We start from the raw sequence: 16,217 nt of genomic DNA, 5'->3' as shown, positions 1-16,217 counted from the left end.
AAAGATAAAAGGGAAATTGGAGAAGAAAGCAAGCTATGCCATGATTTTCTTCCCAGACACTGAAAGACACTGTGTGAAAGAGCTCACCCTTGGCTGGTGCTGTGGCACAATGGGTTAAGCCACTGCCTGAGATGCTGTCTTCCTGTATGGGAGCTGATTGAGTCCCGGCTGCTCCACTTCAATTCTAGCTACCTGCTAATGTGCATGGGAAAAGCAGCAGAGGAAGACCAAGGTACTTGGGGCACTATGCTCATGTGGGAGACCCAGATGGAGTTCCAGGCTGCTGGCTTGAGCCTGCCTAGCCTCAGTCATTGTGGCCATTTGGGGAGTAAACCTGTGGGTGGAAGATCTGTCTTTCCTTCTCTCTAACTTTGCCTTTCTTTCAAAATAAGTCCCCCCCTTTTAAGAATTTTTATTTATTTGAGAGGTAGAGTTACAGACAGAGGAAGAGACAGATCTTCCATCTGCTGGTTCACTCCCTAAATGGCTGCAACAGCTGGAGCTGAGCTGATCCAAAACCAGGAGCCAGGAGCTTCTTCTTGGTTCCTAACATGGGTGCAGGGGCCTAAGGGCTTGAGCCATCTTCCACTGCTTTCTCAGGCCATAAACAGAGAGATGGATCAGAAGAACAGCCACCAGGATATGAACCTGCACTCCTAGCGGATGCCAGTGCTTCAGGCAGAGGTTTAGCCTACTAACTCACAGTGCTAGTCCCCAAAATAAATAACTGTTAAAACATAAACCAAATCTTTCCTTTATGATCCTATTTAAATCTTAGGTTCTGGAAATTGGACAAGTCCATGCAGAGGCATCCATCGGGGAGACCTGTGGAGCAAAATTCATGAGTTAAAAGGAGGCAGTGTAGGCAAGTTAGGGCAAAACCATTCTGCTTTGCTACAATACTGCCTTGTGATGCAATGGAATAGTGGGAGTAGCCATTTAATGAAATGCAATCCTATAAAGGAAGTCAGAAGTGAAGTTTCTTGTTAAGATATTAGACAAAAGGATCGTTCTCTCCCTTTTTTATTTTATGTTAGTATTAGCAGACACTAGTCTTGTTTATGTGATCCCTTTAACTCTTTTTTTTTTTTAACTTTTATTTAATGAATATACGTTTCCACCCTTTAACTCTTAGACTATCAGTATGATCAATTGTGAACTGAAATTGAACACTTGGACTAGTGAGATTACATTGGTACATGCCACCTTGATGGGATTGTATTAGAATCCACTGGCACATTTCTAACTCCACCATTTGGGGCAAGTCAGCTTGAGCACGTCCCAAATTGTACATCTCCTCCCTCTCTTATTCCCACTCTTATATTTAACAGCAATCACTTTTCAGTTAAATTTAAACACCTAAGAATAATTGTGTATTAATTACAGAGTTCAACCAATAGTATTAAGTAGACCAAAAAAAATACTAAAAGGGATAAAGTATTAAATTGTACATCAACAGTCGGAAATGGGCTGATCAAGTGACTGTTTCTCATAGTGTTCATTTCACTTCAAAAGGTTTCCTCTTTGGTGCTCGGTTAGTTGTCACCGATCAGGGAGAACAAAAGATATTTGTCCCTCTGGGACTGGCTTAATTCACTCAGCATGATGTTTTCCAGATTCCTCCATTTTGTTGCAAATGACTGGATTTCATTGCTTTTTACTGCTGTATAGTATCCTATAGAGTACATGTCCCATAATTTTTTTATCCAGTCTACTGTTGATGGGCAATTGGGTTGACTCCAGGTCTTAGCTATTGTGAATTGAATTGCAATAAACATTAAGGTGCAGACAGCTTTTTTGTTTGCCAGTTTAATTTCCTTTGGGTAAATTCCAGGGATTGGGATGCCTGGGTTGTATGGTAGGGTTATATTCAAGTTTCTGAGGAATCTCCAGACTGACTTCCATAGTGGCTTAACCAGTTTGCATTCCCACCAACAGTGGGTTAGTGTCCCTTTTCCCCCACATCCTTGCCAGCATCTGGTGTTGGTTGATTTCTGAATGTGAGCCATTCTAACTGGGGTGAGGTGAAACCTCATTGTGCTTTTGATTTGCATTTCCCTGATTGCTAGTGATCTTGAACATTTTTTCATGTGCCTGTTGGCCATTGGGATTTCCTCTTTTGAAAAATGTCTATTGAGGTCCCTGGCCCATCTCTTGAGTGGGTTGTTTTTTTGTTGTGGAGTTTCTTGATCTCTTTGTAGATTCTGGTTATTAATCCTTTATCTGTAGCATAGTTGGCAAATATTTTTTCCCATTCTGTTGGTTGCCTCTTCACTCTCCTGACTGTTTCTTTTGCAGTACAGAAACTTCTCAATTTGATGCAATCCCTAATGTTAATTTTGGCTTTGACTGCCTGTGCTTCTGGGGTCTTTTCCAAGAAGTCTTTGCCGGTGCCAATATCTTGCAGGGTTTCTCCAATGTTCTCTAATAATTTGGTGTCGGGTTGTAGATTTAGATCTTTAATCCATGTTGAGTGAATTTTGGTGTAAGGTGTAAGGTAGGGGTCTTGCTTCATGCTTCTGCACATGGAAATCCAATTTTCCCAGCACCATTTATTGAATAGACTGTCCTTACTCCAGGGATTGCTTTTGGATCCTTGATCAAATATGAGTTGGCTGTAGATGTTTGGATTGATTTCTGGTGTTTCAATTCTGTTCCATTGGTCTATCCATCTGTTTCTGTACCAGTACCATGCTGTTTTGATTACAGCTGCCCTATTGTAGGTCCTGAAATCTGGTATTGTGATGCCTCCGGCTTTGTTTTTGTTGTACAAATTGCTTTAGCTATTCGAGGTCTCTTGTGCCTCCTTATAAATTTCAGCACCATTTTTTCTAGATCTGAGAAGAATGTCATTCATATCTTGATTGGTATCACAGTGAATCTATAAATTGCTTTTGGGAGAATGGACATTTTGATGATATTGATTCTTCCAATCCATGAGCATGGAAGATTTTTCCATTTTTTGGTATCCTCTTCTATTTCTTTTTTAAGAAAGTGTAATTGTCATCATAGAGATCTTTAACATCCTTGGTTAAGTTTATACCAAAGTATTTGATTGTTTTTGAGGCTAATGTGAATAGGTTTGATCTTAGCAGTTCTTAGCCATAGTATTGCCTGTGTATACAAAGGCTGTTGATTTTTCTACATTTATTTTGTATCCTGCTACTTTGCCAAACTCTTCTATGAGTTCCAATAGTCTCTTAGTAGAGTTCTTTGGATCCCCTAAATAAAGAATCATATCATCTGCAAAGAGGGATAGTTTGAGTTCTTCCTTCCCAAGTTGTATCCCTTTAATTTCTTTATCTTGCCTTATGGCTCTGGCTAAGACTTCCAGAACTATATTGAATAGCAGTGGTGAGAGTGGGCATCCCTGTCTGGTACCAGATCTCAGTGGAAATGCTTCCAACTTTTCCCCATCCAATAGGATGCTGGCTGTGGGTTTTTCATAAATTGCTTTGATTGTATTAAGGAATGTTCCTTCTATACCCAATTTGCTTAGAGTTTTCATCATGAAAGGGTGTTGAATTTTATCAAATGCTTTCTCTGCATCTATTGAGATAATCATATAGTTTTTCTTCTGCAATTTGTTAATGTGGTGTATACATTGATTGATTTGTGAACATTGAACCATCCCTGCATACCAGGGATAAATCCCACTTGGTGTGGGTGAATGATCATTCTGATGTGTTGTTGCATTCTATTGGCGAGAATTTTGTTGAGGATTTTTGCATCTATGTTCATCATGGATATTGGTCTGTAATTTTCTTTCAATGCTGCATCTTCCTCTGGCTTATGGTTTAAGGTGATGCTGGCTTCATAGAATTTGGGAGGATTCCTTCTTTTTCGATCTGAGTAGTTTGAGAAGAAATGGAGTTAGTTCTTTAAATGTCTGGTAGAATTCAGCAGTGAATCCATCTGGTCCTGGGCTTTTCTTTGTTGGGAGGGCCTTTATTACTGTATCAATTTCTGTCTCAGTTATGGGTCTGTTTAGGTTTTCTATATCTTCATGGTTCAATTTAGGTAGGTTGCATGTGTCCAGGAATCTATCCATTTCTGATAGATTTCCCTGTTTGCTGGCATACAACTCTTTGTAGTAATTTCTGATGATTCTTTTTATTTCTGTGGTGTCTGTTACCTTTCCTTTTTCATCTCTGATTTTATTGATTTGGGTCATTTCTTTTTTTTTTAGTTGAGCCAATGGTGTGTCAATTTTCATTTTTTCAAAAAACCAGCTCTTCGCTTGGTTGATTTTTTGTAATATTTTTTGGATTCAATACTGTTGATTTCGTCTCTGATTTTAATTATTTCTCTTCTCCTACTAGATTTGGGTTTGGTTTCCTACAGTTTTTCTAGATCCTTGAAATGCGTTGTAAGCTCATATATTTGGTGTTTTTCCAAATTCTTGACGTAGGCACCTATTGATATAAACTTTCTTCTCAAAACTGCTTTTGCCATATCCCATAATTTTTTTGACAGGCAGAGTGGACAGTGAGAGAGAGAGAGACAGAGAGAAAGGTCTTCCTTTGCCATTGATTTACCCTCCAATGGCTGCCATGGCCAGCGCACTGCGGCTGGCGCAATGTGCTGATCCGATGTCAGGAGCCAGGTACTTCTCTTGGTCTCCCATGGGGTGCAGGGCCCAAGGACTTGGGCCATCCTCCACTGCACTCCCGGGCCACAGCATAGAGCTGGCCTGGAAGAGGAGCAACCAGGACAGAATCCGGCGCCGGGACCAGGACTAGAACCTGGTGTGCCAGTGGCACAAGGCGGCAGGTTAGCCTAGTGAGCAGCAGCGCCGGTTCCCATAAGTTTTGATATGTTGTTTTGTTATCCTCATTTACTTCCAGAAAGTTTTTGATTTCTCTTTTGATTTCTTCTATGACCCAGTGTTCATTCAGGAGCATGTTGTTCAGTCTCCATGTGTTTGCATACTCTCTAGGGTTTGCTTAGTTGCTAATATCCAGCTTCATTCCACTGTGGTATGAGAAGCTTCATGGTATGATTCTAATTCTTTTGAATTTGCTGAGACTTGCTTTATGGCCTAGTATGTGGTCAGTCCTAGAGAAGGTTTCATGCACTGCTGAGAAGAACGTAAAGTCTTTAGATGTAGGATTGAAAGTTCTGTAGATATCTGTTAGATCCATTTGGGCTATAGTGTCAATTAAATCTGCTGTTTCCTTGTTGATCTTCTGTCTGGTTGAACTGTCTATTTTTGAGAGTGGAGTATTGAAGTCCCCCAGTACTATTGTATTGGAATCTAAGTCTCCCTTTAAGTCCCTTAACATACCTTTTAAATAAACTGGTGCCCTGTATAGGTGCATATACATTTATAATACTTACATCTTCCTGTTGAATTGAACCGTTAGTCATTATATAGTGCTCCTCTTTGTCTCTCTTAACAGTTTTTGTGTTAGTCTTTTTTGTCTGATATTAAGATGGCTACAGGCTGGCGCCGCGGCTCACTAGGCTAATCCTCCACCTTTCGGCGCCGGCACACCGGGTTCTAGCCCTGGTCGGGGTGCCGGATTCTGTCCTGGTTGCCACTCTTCCAGGCTAGCTCTCTGCTGTGGCCAGGGAGTGCAGTGGAGGATGGCCCAAGTCCTTGGACCCTGCACCCCATGGGAGACCAGGATAAGTACCTGGCTCTTGCCATCGGATCAGCGCGGTGCACTGGCCGCAGTGCGCTGGCTGTGGCGGCCATTGGAGTGTGAACCAACGGCGGCAAAAGGAAGACCTTTCTCTCTGTCTCTCTCTCACTGTCCACTCTGCCTGTCCAAAAAAAAAAAAAAAATGGCTACACCTGCTTTTTTTTTTTTTTGGTTTCTGTTGGCATGGAATATCTTTTTCCAACCTTTCACTTTCAGTCTGCATGCATCTTTGTTGGAAAGATGTGTTTCTTGTAGGCAGCAAATATATGGGTTTTGTTCCTTAATCCATTCAGCCAGTCTGTGCCTTTTAACTGGAGAACTGAGTCCATTAACATTCAATGTGACTATTGATAAGTAGTAACTTTGCCCTGCCTTTTTTCCAAAGATATTTTCTAGTATAAGCTTTGAGCTTCCTATGATCTTTTATTGGTAGGTTTTCTTCCTTTAACTTCTTTCATATTGATGGTTATGTTTGTGTGTTTCTGTGTGTAGCACATCTCTAAGCATTTTTTGCAGGGCTGGATGACTGGCGACAAATTCTTTCAATTTCTGTTTGCTATGAAAGGTCTTTATTTCACCTTCATTCACAAATGAGAGCTTTGCAGGATATAATATTCTGGGCTGGCAGTTTTTCTTTCTTAGTCCCTGGGCTATACGTCACCATTCCTTCCTAGCCTGTAGGGTTTCTGATAAGAAGTCAGCTGTGAGTCTATTTGGAGATCCTCTGAGAGTAATCTGACGTTTCTCTCTTGCACATTTTAGGATCTTTTCTTTATGTTTCACTGTGGTGAGTTTAATTACAACGTGTTGTGGTGAGGATCTTTTTTGGTCATGTTTATTAGGGGTTCCATGAGCTTCCTGTACTAGGATGTCTCTGTCCTTCTCCAAACCTGGGAAATTTTCTGCTAGTATCTCACTAAAAAGGCCTTCTAATCCTTTCTCCCTCTCCATGCCTTCAGGAACTCCTAGAACCCGAATGTTGGGTTTTTTAATAGTATCCTGTAGATTCCTGACAATATTTTTTAGATTTCCAATTTCCTCTTCTTTTCTTTGGTTTGATTGTATATTTTCCTGTGCTCTGTCTTCTAAGTCTGATATTCTCTCTTCTGCTTCACCCATTCTGTTTTTAAGGCTCTCTAATGTGTTTGTAATTTGATCTATTGAATTCTTCATTTCATTATGATTTCTCGTCACTTTCACAGTTTCATGTTCTACTAATTGCTTCATTTCATTTTGATTCCTCCTTAATATTTCATTTTCATGAGAGAGATTTTCTATCTTGTCCATTAAGGATTTCTGTAGTTCGAGAATTTGTTTTTGAGAACTTCTTAATGTTCTTATCAATTTTTTGAGATCTGCTTCTTGCATTTCTTCTATCTCATCTTCATAATCTTGAATTGGGGTGTCTTGTTCATTTGGGGGCATCATAGTGTCTTCCTTGTTCTTTTTTCCTCAGTATTTGCGTTTGTTGTTTGGCATTTTGGAGATATTCTTTGGTTTCTTCACTGTAGTGGTTTTTCTCATTATACCACGACTCTAGATTAAGTGGACTGTCTGCTTTTGATGGATCCTTAGAGGCTGTGATCGGTGTGGCCAGAGAGCTCTGTTTGGTTCTTCAGGGTTAAGGATGTGCCAAAGGTGACTCACCTAGGTTGTTCTCTCTCTTGATTGCTCACTCTTTTTTTTTTTTTTTTTTTTTTTGACTTAGAAGGGATTAATTCCACACAGCTGAGTGGAATTGAGGGTAGTCGATGTATGAAATCTGGCCCTTGTGGGTATTGGTTTGCTCTAACCCAAGGACCACACAAAGGGTCTATGAAGCCCTCAGTGTGGTCTCAAATTTCTCTGCAGTCTCCCACCAGGTTGCCAAGGTTACCAAGTTTGTGTACCCCATGAGTTCTCTCGCCCACCGTCAGATTTTCAGTCTCAGTTCATTAGCTCCACACCTTCACTAGGTCCTAACCTCCTGTTGTTTCTCCCCACCAGAGTCAGGTTTTTCTGCTTGGCTGATGGCAGGCGCCGCTTTATGTATGTCCAAAATGGCGCCTGCTCTTTGTCTTGCTCGGCTTTGTAAGGTGAGTGGAGAGAGAGGCTCATGTCTGTGCCGGTTCCCCTTATTTATTTGTTTATTTATTTATTTTGAAGGCAGAGTGGACAGAGAGACAGAGAGAAAGGTCTTCCCTTGCCATTGGTTCACCCTCCAATGGCCGCCATGGCCGGTGCACCGCGCTGATCCGAAGGCAGGAGCCAGGTGCTTCTCCTGGTCTCCCATGGGGTGCAGGGTCCAAGGACTTGGGCCATCCTCCACTGCACTCCCTGGCCACAGCAGAGAGCTGGCCTGGAAGAGGGGAAACCGGGACAGAATATGGCACCCCGACCAGGACTAGAACCCGGTGTGCCGGCGCCACAAGGTGGAGGATTAGCCTAGTGAGCCACGGCGCCTGCCCCCTTATTTATTTTTTTCTCTCCTCCAGTCAGCCTGGTGAACTTTCCTCAGCAGGGCTTCAAGCCTCGTTCCCTCTAGGCTCTTTCTGTCATTTCCCAGCCGATGTCTCAGGCTACCAAGGTTTTTGTCTCACCTCCCCTTTAAGTGCTGGTGTGCAGACTCCACGGCTGGGCTTCCGAGCTGTGGGCATCCTTGCTCTCCCCATAGGTCCTCCATGTCACATCCACTAGATCCACTACATCTGGAAGAGTTTCCTTTGCAATTTTTCCCCAAGCCTTTCCCTGAGACTACAGTAACTCCACTTTTATTAAACTATCTTTTCCCAGACTATCAGTGCATGCCTTTACTATTCTGCCATCTTGGCTCTGCCCCCCTATTATTTGTCTTTGTAGGTATTCTGCTCTAATAATCTGGAACTTGCATATCTTTCAGTCACTGAAATGAGTCCTTCCTCTTCATTAAATCGTGCCTGTGATTTATCCTATGTTAAATTCTCAGTGTTTTGGATTTCTTGTCAATGATAGATCTTTTGTTGTTGACAGCTGTGGTATAGTGGACAGAGTGTTGCCCTAAGAGGTGAAAGACCTGTTACTGTCCTTGTGTCCTTTTGTAAATCAATTTTTGTATGTTTGCCTACTTTTTGTCCATCTGTCCATCACCTTTCTATCTAGATATGCACTTAGGAGAACCTAGTTTCCTCATATATGAGGAATGTGTTCTATTAACTGTGTGTTTCTCAATGATAGCTCTTTAGAAAACTCTGGAAAATCATTGTACAAATATGACATTATTTGTGTATATACTAGTAATTTTGATCATTTCCTGAGCATAGATTCTTTTTTCCTGAGGGAATTAGCTATTAGAGAGGGGAGTATCTTTTTTTCTCTTGTGCAAATCACACTGCCATAAAACTAGTAGAGCTACCAAAAACATGATTTTGCCTTTTATTCTTATATTTTCACATGATCTGTTAATATTCAGTGTTTTCTTGGCTATATGGTGGTAGGGGGACTGAGATTTTTGATGTCTGATTGCTTCAAATACAGTCCACGATCAGGTGTACTCAGAAATTGAAAAGCTGATAGGTTCTAAAGAAAACAATGTAATATAAATTCAGATGTGTATGTGTATACATACATATACAGATAATAAAGTAATATAAATGCAGCTATTTTGATATGTTTTTAGTGTGTCCTTTTAATGGAGCACTAGGAGTTATTTTAAGAACTGTTACATTTTAAATTTCAGAGGCAGAGAATGAGAGAGGGAGGGAGAGAGCGCAAGCGAGCACCTATATACTTGTTCACTCCTCAGATGCCTGCAAAGGCTGGAGCTAGGGGCTGGTAATACAATCCAGGTCTCCAATACGGGTGGCAAAATCCCAGTTCCTTGTCATCACTGCTGCCTCCAAGGGTCTGCATGCCAGGAAGATGGAATCGGGAATGGGAGCTGGGACTTGAACTTGGGCACTCCAGTATGGGGTGGTGGCATCTTAACTGCAAGGCTCAACATCCCCCTAAGAACTGTTTTTACATAATGACAATAACACTGTTTATAAGAGCCCACATGGGCTGTAGGTGGAAGTTACTTGTGACACAGTCTTCATATCTGGAATGTCCACATGAAGGCCATGTGTTCCCAGGTAGTTTCCTTAGCCATCCAAAATTGAGTTTTCTCAGTGATCTATAGATGTGATAGCACTTCACTGGGTGGTGAAATGCAGATCATTATGAACGTGAGGATCTGAGTGCCTGGCCCAGGGTTGGTTATCCATAAATTTTTACTTGATCTGAATTTTCTACAAGTAATTCTCTATTTTGGATGGGGAAGAATTTTCACTTGTGCTCTTATGAGCAAGATCTTGGCTAATAGCACACTATGCACGATTGTGGCATTTTGAAGTCTATTTGTACGTTCTCACTTCCCATAATGCTCCCTCACACTGCCACATGTTTTAATTTTTCTCACTTACCAGCTTGAGTGTCACCAGCCTCATCTTCATGAATGTTCTACCCCAGAACTTATGTGAAATTGAATTCATGTAACTATCACTATGTCTTTCGTATTCATTTTGCCTATTTTTATCTGGATTTTCCTTCCTTTCTAATTCTCTTCTTTCTCATTTTGTGTTTGGAATTTTGATGAGGCAAAAGAAAGTGGTATGCCCTTAAATTTTCTTCCATGTCTATTCTGTGGTCTATATACAGAAATTCCACACATTGCTGGTTGTCTTTGAAAGTGGAAATCATATTCTGAATGTGCCGCGTTGAACTCAGCACATCTTGGGTGATTGATGAGTATTGTGTAACAATGGGAGTTGCATCTTTTCATGAGAGTGAGACTCTTGAACTAATGGCTACAATCTGGTCACTGGGGGAAAGGTTTCCTGCGTGGCCTGGGAGGTTTTCAGAGGCGTTTGGAAGAAAAGTGAGATGGGAAATGAGTTTAAAAGGAGAACTGGAGGAGACCATGAGGGAATCAGCAGTAGATACTACGTGTGATCTGTCTGAATGTCTGAAGTAGGAAGTTAAAATCCTATTATAGGTTGTATTTTCTAAAAGATAATTTGTGAGACAGAGTGAGAAACTCCCATCTGCTGGCTTGTTCCCCAAATGCCCAAATGTCTGCGATGCCTGGGCTGGGCTGGGGCTGAAGCCAGGAGCTGGAACACAGTCTGGGTCTCCCATGTGTGTGGCAGGAGCCCAGTTAGGTCAGCCATCAGTGCTGCCTGCTGGGGTTTGCCGTGGTGGGAAGTGGTCAGGAGCCAGATGTGGAATGCAGTGTCTTCATCGCTAGACAAAATGCCTGCTCCTAGAGATTCTAATTATTTTGTTACTGATTAAAGACTTAGTTGGATTTTATAAGAGACACAGCCTTATTTTAAGTGTTTTTTTAAAAAATGGAGCTATCTTTGTTTGGAGAGAATAATCCCTTCACTTTGGAATGCTGTAGTGGTCAGAATAAATATTTCCATTATTGCTGAAAATTCTCTTCTCATATTTTCCCCTCTAAATAATTGGAATTAATGCCTCCATTGCATTTCAAAAATTGAAGATCCTGGTTTTATTTTTAAGATTTTTATTTATTTTATTTGAGAGGTAGAATTACAGACAATGAGAGGGAGAGACAGAAAGATCTTCCATCCACTGGCTCACTCCCCAAATGGCTATGATGGCCGGAACTGCACCGATCCGGAGCCAGGAGCTTCTTCCAGGTCTCCCACATGGGTGCAGGGGCCCAAGGCCTTGGGCCATCCTCTACTTCTTTCCCCAGGCCATATCTGAGAGCTGGATCAGAAGTGGAGCAACTGGGACTTGAACCAGCGCCCATATGGGATACCGATGCTGCATGCCAGGGACTTTAACCCACTGTGCCACAGCACTGGCTCCTCATTATATTCTTAAAACTGTGCACATGAAATACATGAAATCTGCTCCCTTTATATAAATAAATTAATTAAACAGGATCAAGGTATACAAAGGTTTTGTGGCCTGCCATTTAAAATTACATTATAAACAGCATTCCATGTGATTGCATAGATTTCTAAATCATCTTACACATACCTGAGTTAAGTGTTGTATTATTGGCTCCATAATATTTTAAATCAGTCACTTTCATTGCATGTCTAGGTGATTTCTATTTCTTTAAAAACTACTAACTATGCAGAGATAAAGATCACTGTTGATAAATCCATGTTCACAGCCATGATTATTCCTTTAGGATAAATATCGAGAAATGGCATCATAGCATCAAATGCATGTTTATAAGAATTAAAATTTTATTTGAAAGGCAGAGTTACATAGAGAGGAGGAGAGATGGAGGGAGGGAGAGGTGGGGAGAGAGAGATTGATCTTCCATCGGTTGGCTTGCTCATAAAATGGACAAAACAGCTGGGGCTAGGCCAGGCTGTAGCCAGGAGCCCAGAGCTGCTTCCAGGTTTCCCCCACGGGCACAGAGGCCAAAGAGCTTGGGCCATCTTCTGCTTTCTCCGGCAAATTAGCAGGGAGCTTGATTGGAAGCGGAGCAGCCGGACAATGAGATGGTAATCATATGAGATGCCAGCATTGGAGGTGGAAGCTTAACCTGCTATGCCACAATGCTGGCCTGTTTGAGAAGTTTTTTGATACATGATGCCTTGCCTTCCTCTAATCTAAAACATTGACTGCCAATTTATATGCCCACCAGGCATGTAGAGAGTGTGTATTTTTCACACATTTGCCTAGGATGAAAATGTTCACCCTCTGTAAATAGTAATGGCTTGATTTCATTCCCTCCCTCCTTCCTGTGTGTGCATGGTTGCATGTTTATAATCACTCTTACTTGCATAAAACACTTAATCTTATGAGTACATTACCTTGTCACATCCAGTGAACTTGCAAACGTATTTCTGTTATGTCCACTTCTTAAGTGTAATTGTCTTTTACTTCCCAGGTGCCTGCATCAGCATCCCCCACAGCCAGTGTCAGATGCTGCCCTACCATACCACGCCTGTCTTCTCAATCATCAAAAACGTGCAGATGGAGAAGTTCCTCAAGTTCTTCATGTACCTCCATCGCCTCAGTTGCTACCAACATATCATGTTATTTGGCTGTAGCTTCGCCTTCCCCGAGTGCATCGTTGATGGTGATGACAGGTATTTGGGGAACAAACCCCTTTAGTGATAATAGACCCTTAAAGCAGAAGTGCTTGAGAGGCACAAGATCATCCCGAGCTACTACCTTCCTTTTTTTTTTTTCTTTTGTTATTAAAGAAAAAAACTGTCAGTCATATCCAGTCGGAGTCTTTTGAAATTAGAAATGTTTTGCATACCTGGAATAATTTTTATTTGTGGGGAAAAATTATTCAATATGTTAGATGGATGCTCTTGGAGGGATGTTCACTTGCTCTTCTAGTGAGAGTCTAGTTCAAGACAGCACAGTAAAGGGGATGGGAGAGACTCTTAGGGAGGTGTGTGCAGTGTTAAGGAGATAAGTGAGTGATGGGAAGAACAATGCTTTCATGATAGGCGGTTGCTGTCCTCCCAGCCAAGTCTTGAGGGACAGAAGGGCCAGCAGCACATGTAGAGAGCTGTGGCTGTGAGTGGGGGTCTCTGACAGGCCAGCTGCTCCACCTGAGGCAGAGGAGCCCAGCCATCGCTTCAGTCCTGCAATGGGAGAGAAGGAATAAACACTTTGGCTTCACTCTCCTCCCACTCTCCCCACTGCCAGAACCTCTAACCAGCTGAACTTGCTCCCACCGGAGGACCAGAGCACACAAGGTGCAAAATCTCATCCAGATAGCCTCATCTCCAGATTCCCAAATGTTATCATTTAAATCACATGCTGATGGGGTTTTGGATGGCTCTGGTGAATGCGGGGACTCGGAGCAGGGTGAGGGACAAAGACTACTCAGCACAACATCAAATAGGATTAGAAATAATTTTTGTTAAGAGCCAGTTAACCAAAAGTATATTAAGGAATATTTTAAACAGTAAGCATACATTAAAAAAATTCAAAACATGTGTTAAATGTATACCTACATAGAACATCAATTATTTTCTGAATTAGAATAATGAGGAATTTTTCAGAATAGTAAGGTTAGAAATAATTGCATCTAAGTACAAATAGGTTCTATATTATTTCTACTAACTTAATTAGTGTGTAAAATATGCCTGGAATAATGCTAAGACATTTATTATTTTAACTGAGAAAAGCCTGCATTGTCATTGCTTCAACATAGAATAAAAATAGATTCTGCATTGTAGAAGTACATAAATAACTGTCAACATACATGGAATTCAGGGAAACATTTCACAATCCTGAATTGGCTGCAGAGCACGCCTTCATGGTATAAAAGTGGGGAGACTCTGCTAGGGCTTTCCCATGGTTAAAATATGGCTGGTGGTAAAGCTGCCTTTTGTGTTCCTAGACAGTAGTGGTATAATACCGTGGTTGTGTGAGTTTCTTAGGGCTGCTGGCACAGATGACTACAAGTTGGGTGGCTTAAACAACAGAATTTATTCTCACACAGTACTGGAGGCTGGAAGTCTAAAGTGCAGCATCCCTGTGCTCTCTCCCAGGGCTCTGGGGGTGGGGTTGGGGGGATTAATCTCCTTCCTTTGCCAGCATCTGGGGGTTTCATCCATTCCTTGGCTTGTGGCCACATCACTTCAGTCTCTGCTGTCATTTTCACGCAGCCTTCTCCTCTGTGTGTCTGGGTCTTCTCTTCTTTCTCTTGTCAGGACACTTGTCATTGGGTTGAGGGCCCACCAAATAACCCAGGGTGACGTTTTCATCTCCAGATTCTTAGACACACCCACAAAGGCCCAATTTCCTAATTAGATAACGCTCACCAATTCCAGGGGTTAGGACTGGGCCTGTCTTTTTGGGGGCTACCATTCAACACTGCAGGGTTTGAGAGGGCAGCTCCTCATCTGTAAATTGACAACAATAGTTGTGCTTACTTTACAAAGTTAATATGATTAAGTGACAGAGCCTGGCTCTCACAAAGAACTCAGTGAATTCAGCAATTATTATAAAATAGTGAATTGAAGATAGGTGATGCTAACGAAATGAGCATGAAAGCTCTAATGTGTGCTGAGTACTCTAAATATTGAATGACTTCAAAGCAGGAACTTAGGAAGACAACTTGAAGCTTCTGGAGCTGGATTCTGATTCCATCGCTGCCTAATTTTGACCCACATCTCATTGCTTTCCCTTTCTACAGGTTCATGTATGTGTATAAATAAGACAATAAAAGAGTACATTGACCTTCTGAAAGCTTTAACTTCAACTTGATCATCCTCTTTGTTATAATTCAATCTCTTCTTGAATTGTCAGTTTTAAAGTTCTACTTAAATCGTTTGTAAAATTCTAGTCAATTTGCTCATACTTTTATGGGCAATTTTAGGTAAAATTTGTTTCTGTGACCTGGTTAATCTTGATAAATGCATTAATATGAGAGTTTTCAATTTTCTGTTGTTAAGAGTAATGACATGTAGTCAAGAACACAAAGGGGTTCTTTGGGACCGTATCCTGTTTTTATTTTTACATTGTTATATTTAGTTTTAAAATTGTGCATTCGGACAGAACTTCCTGCTGTCATTTGGTGTGCATGCGATGTGCAAGCTAAATTTAGTAGGAATAATAAGTTCACAAGAGTAAAATGTATTGTAGAAAATAATTCTAAAGTCAAGTATACTTATATTTCACTTTTTTTATATCATTCATTATACTAGCTTCCTCTGCTAGTCACATAATGGAGAATTGCTTATTTTCTTCCTAGAGAAAATAGCTACTTAATAACATTTAAAATGAAATTTAAAAATACTAGGAAGGGATGTATAAATAGCATAATTTTTAACCTGATTCACATGAGACCAGAGATAATTGGTAACTATATTGTATAACAGTGAATTTCAGGTTTCCACCATGGACCAAGATTGCTTTCAATAAATGTGTATATTGGGTATGAACTGAAGTACTAATTGAGGGGAGTATAATTTATGGAATAAATATCTTAAACATAGAAATTTAACTGATAAGCCATTAGGGTGACCCTAGAAATATGTGAGTTACAAGGGATTCAGCAAGTAGCTCATGAGAAATTCACAATTTGGGGGCTAGGAGAATAACAGAAGTTTGTAGGTTTTTTTTTTTAAGGATTATTTATTTGAAAAGGCAGAATTATAGAAAGAAAAAGGTACAGAGATATCTTCCATTTGCTGGTTTACTCCCTAAATGGCCACAATGGCTAGGGCTGAGCCAGGAGCTTCTTCCAGGTGTCTCACATGTGTCTCAGGGGCCCAACCACTTGGACCATCTTCTGCTCTCCCTGGTGCATTAGCTAGGATTTGTATTGGAAGTAGAGCAGCTGGGACATGAACCCACACCCCTAAGGGGTGCCAGCATTGTAAGTGATGGCTTAACCTATGCCACAACGCCAGCCCCCGTAGATTTTTTTTATACTTAAGTACACAAAGACTGTTGGGAAGAGGAAGCAGATATTCCAATCATGTGCTTTTGATATGTGGCTACCACCTTTTCCCACCTTGTTTAAGTACTGCAAAGAGATCTGAAACCTTTTTAGAATTGAGGAGCTAATTTGGATTAGGCACCTAGCCTTGCCTTTGCTTCTAAATGACT

The 16,217-nt window shown here is 41.1% G+C and overlaps 1 protein-coding gene across 4 annotated transcripts in view; it reads left to right on the top strand.

Annotated features, from left to right (window-relative positions):
• The window catches only part of CORIN (corin, serine peptidase), a 322,611-nt gene that overhangs the window by 118,342 nt on the left and 188,052 nt on the right, over nt 1-16,217 (top strand). For all 4 annotated transcript variants that reach the window (XM_089325378.1, XM_070068193.2, XM_008248573.5 and 1 more), the window contains exon 4: nt 12,526-12,727. In XM_089325378.1, coding sequence (XP_089181504.1) covers nt 12,526-12,727 — 202 coding nt within the window. The remainder of the gene's footprint in view (nt 1-12,525; nt 12,728-16,217) is intronic.

This window comes from Oryctolagus cuniculus, chromosome 2 (genome assembly GCF_051225735.1).
Source record: "Oryctolagus cuniculus isolate XC-2025 breed Fujian yellow rabbit chromosome 2, ASM5122573v1, whole genome shotgun sequence".
Taxonomy (NCBI): Eukaryota; Metazoa; Chordata; class Mammalia; order Lagomorpha; family Leporidae; genus Oryctolagus; species Oryctolagus cuniculus.
The sequence above is the reverse complement of the archived record's forward strand: the minus strand, read 5'-3'. Positions and strand labels throughout refer to the sequence as shown.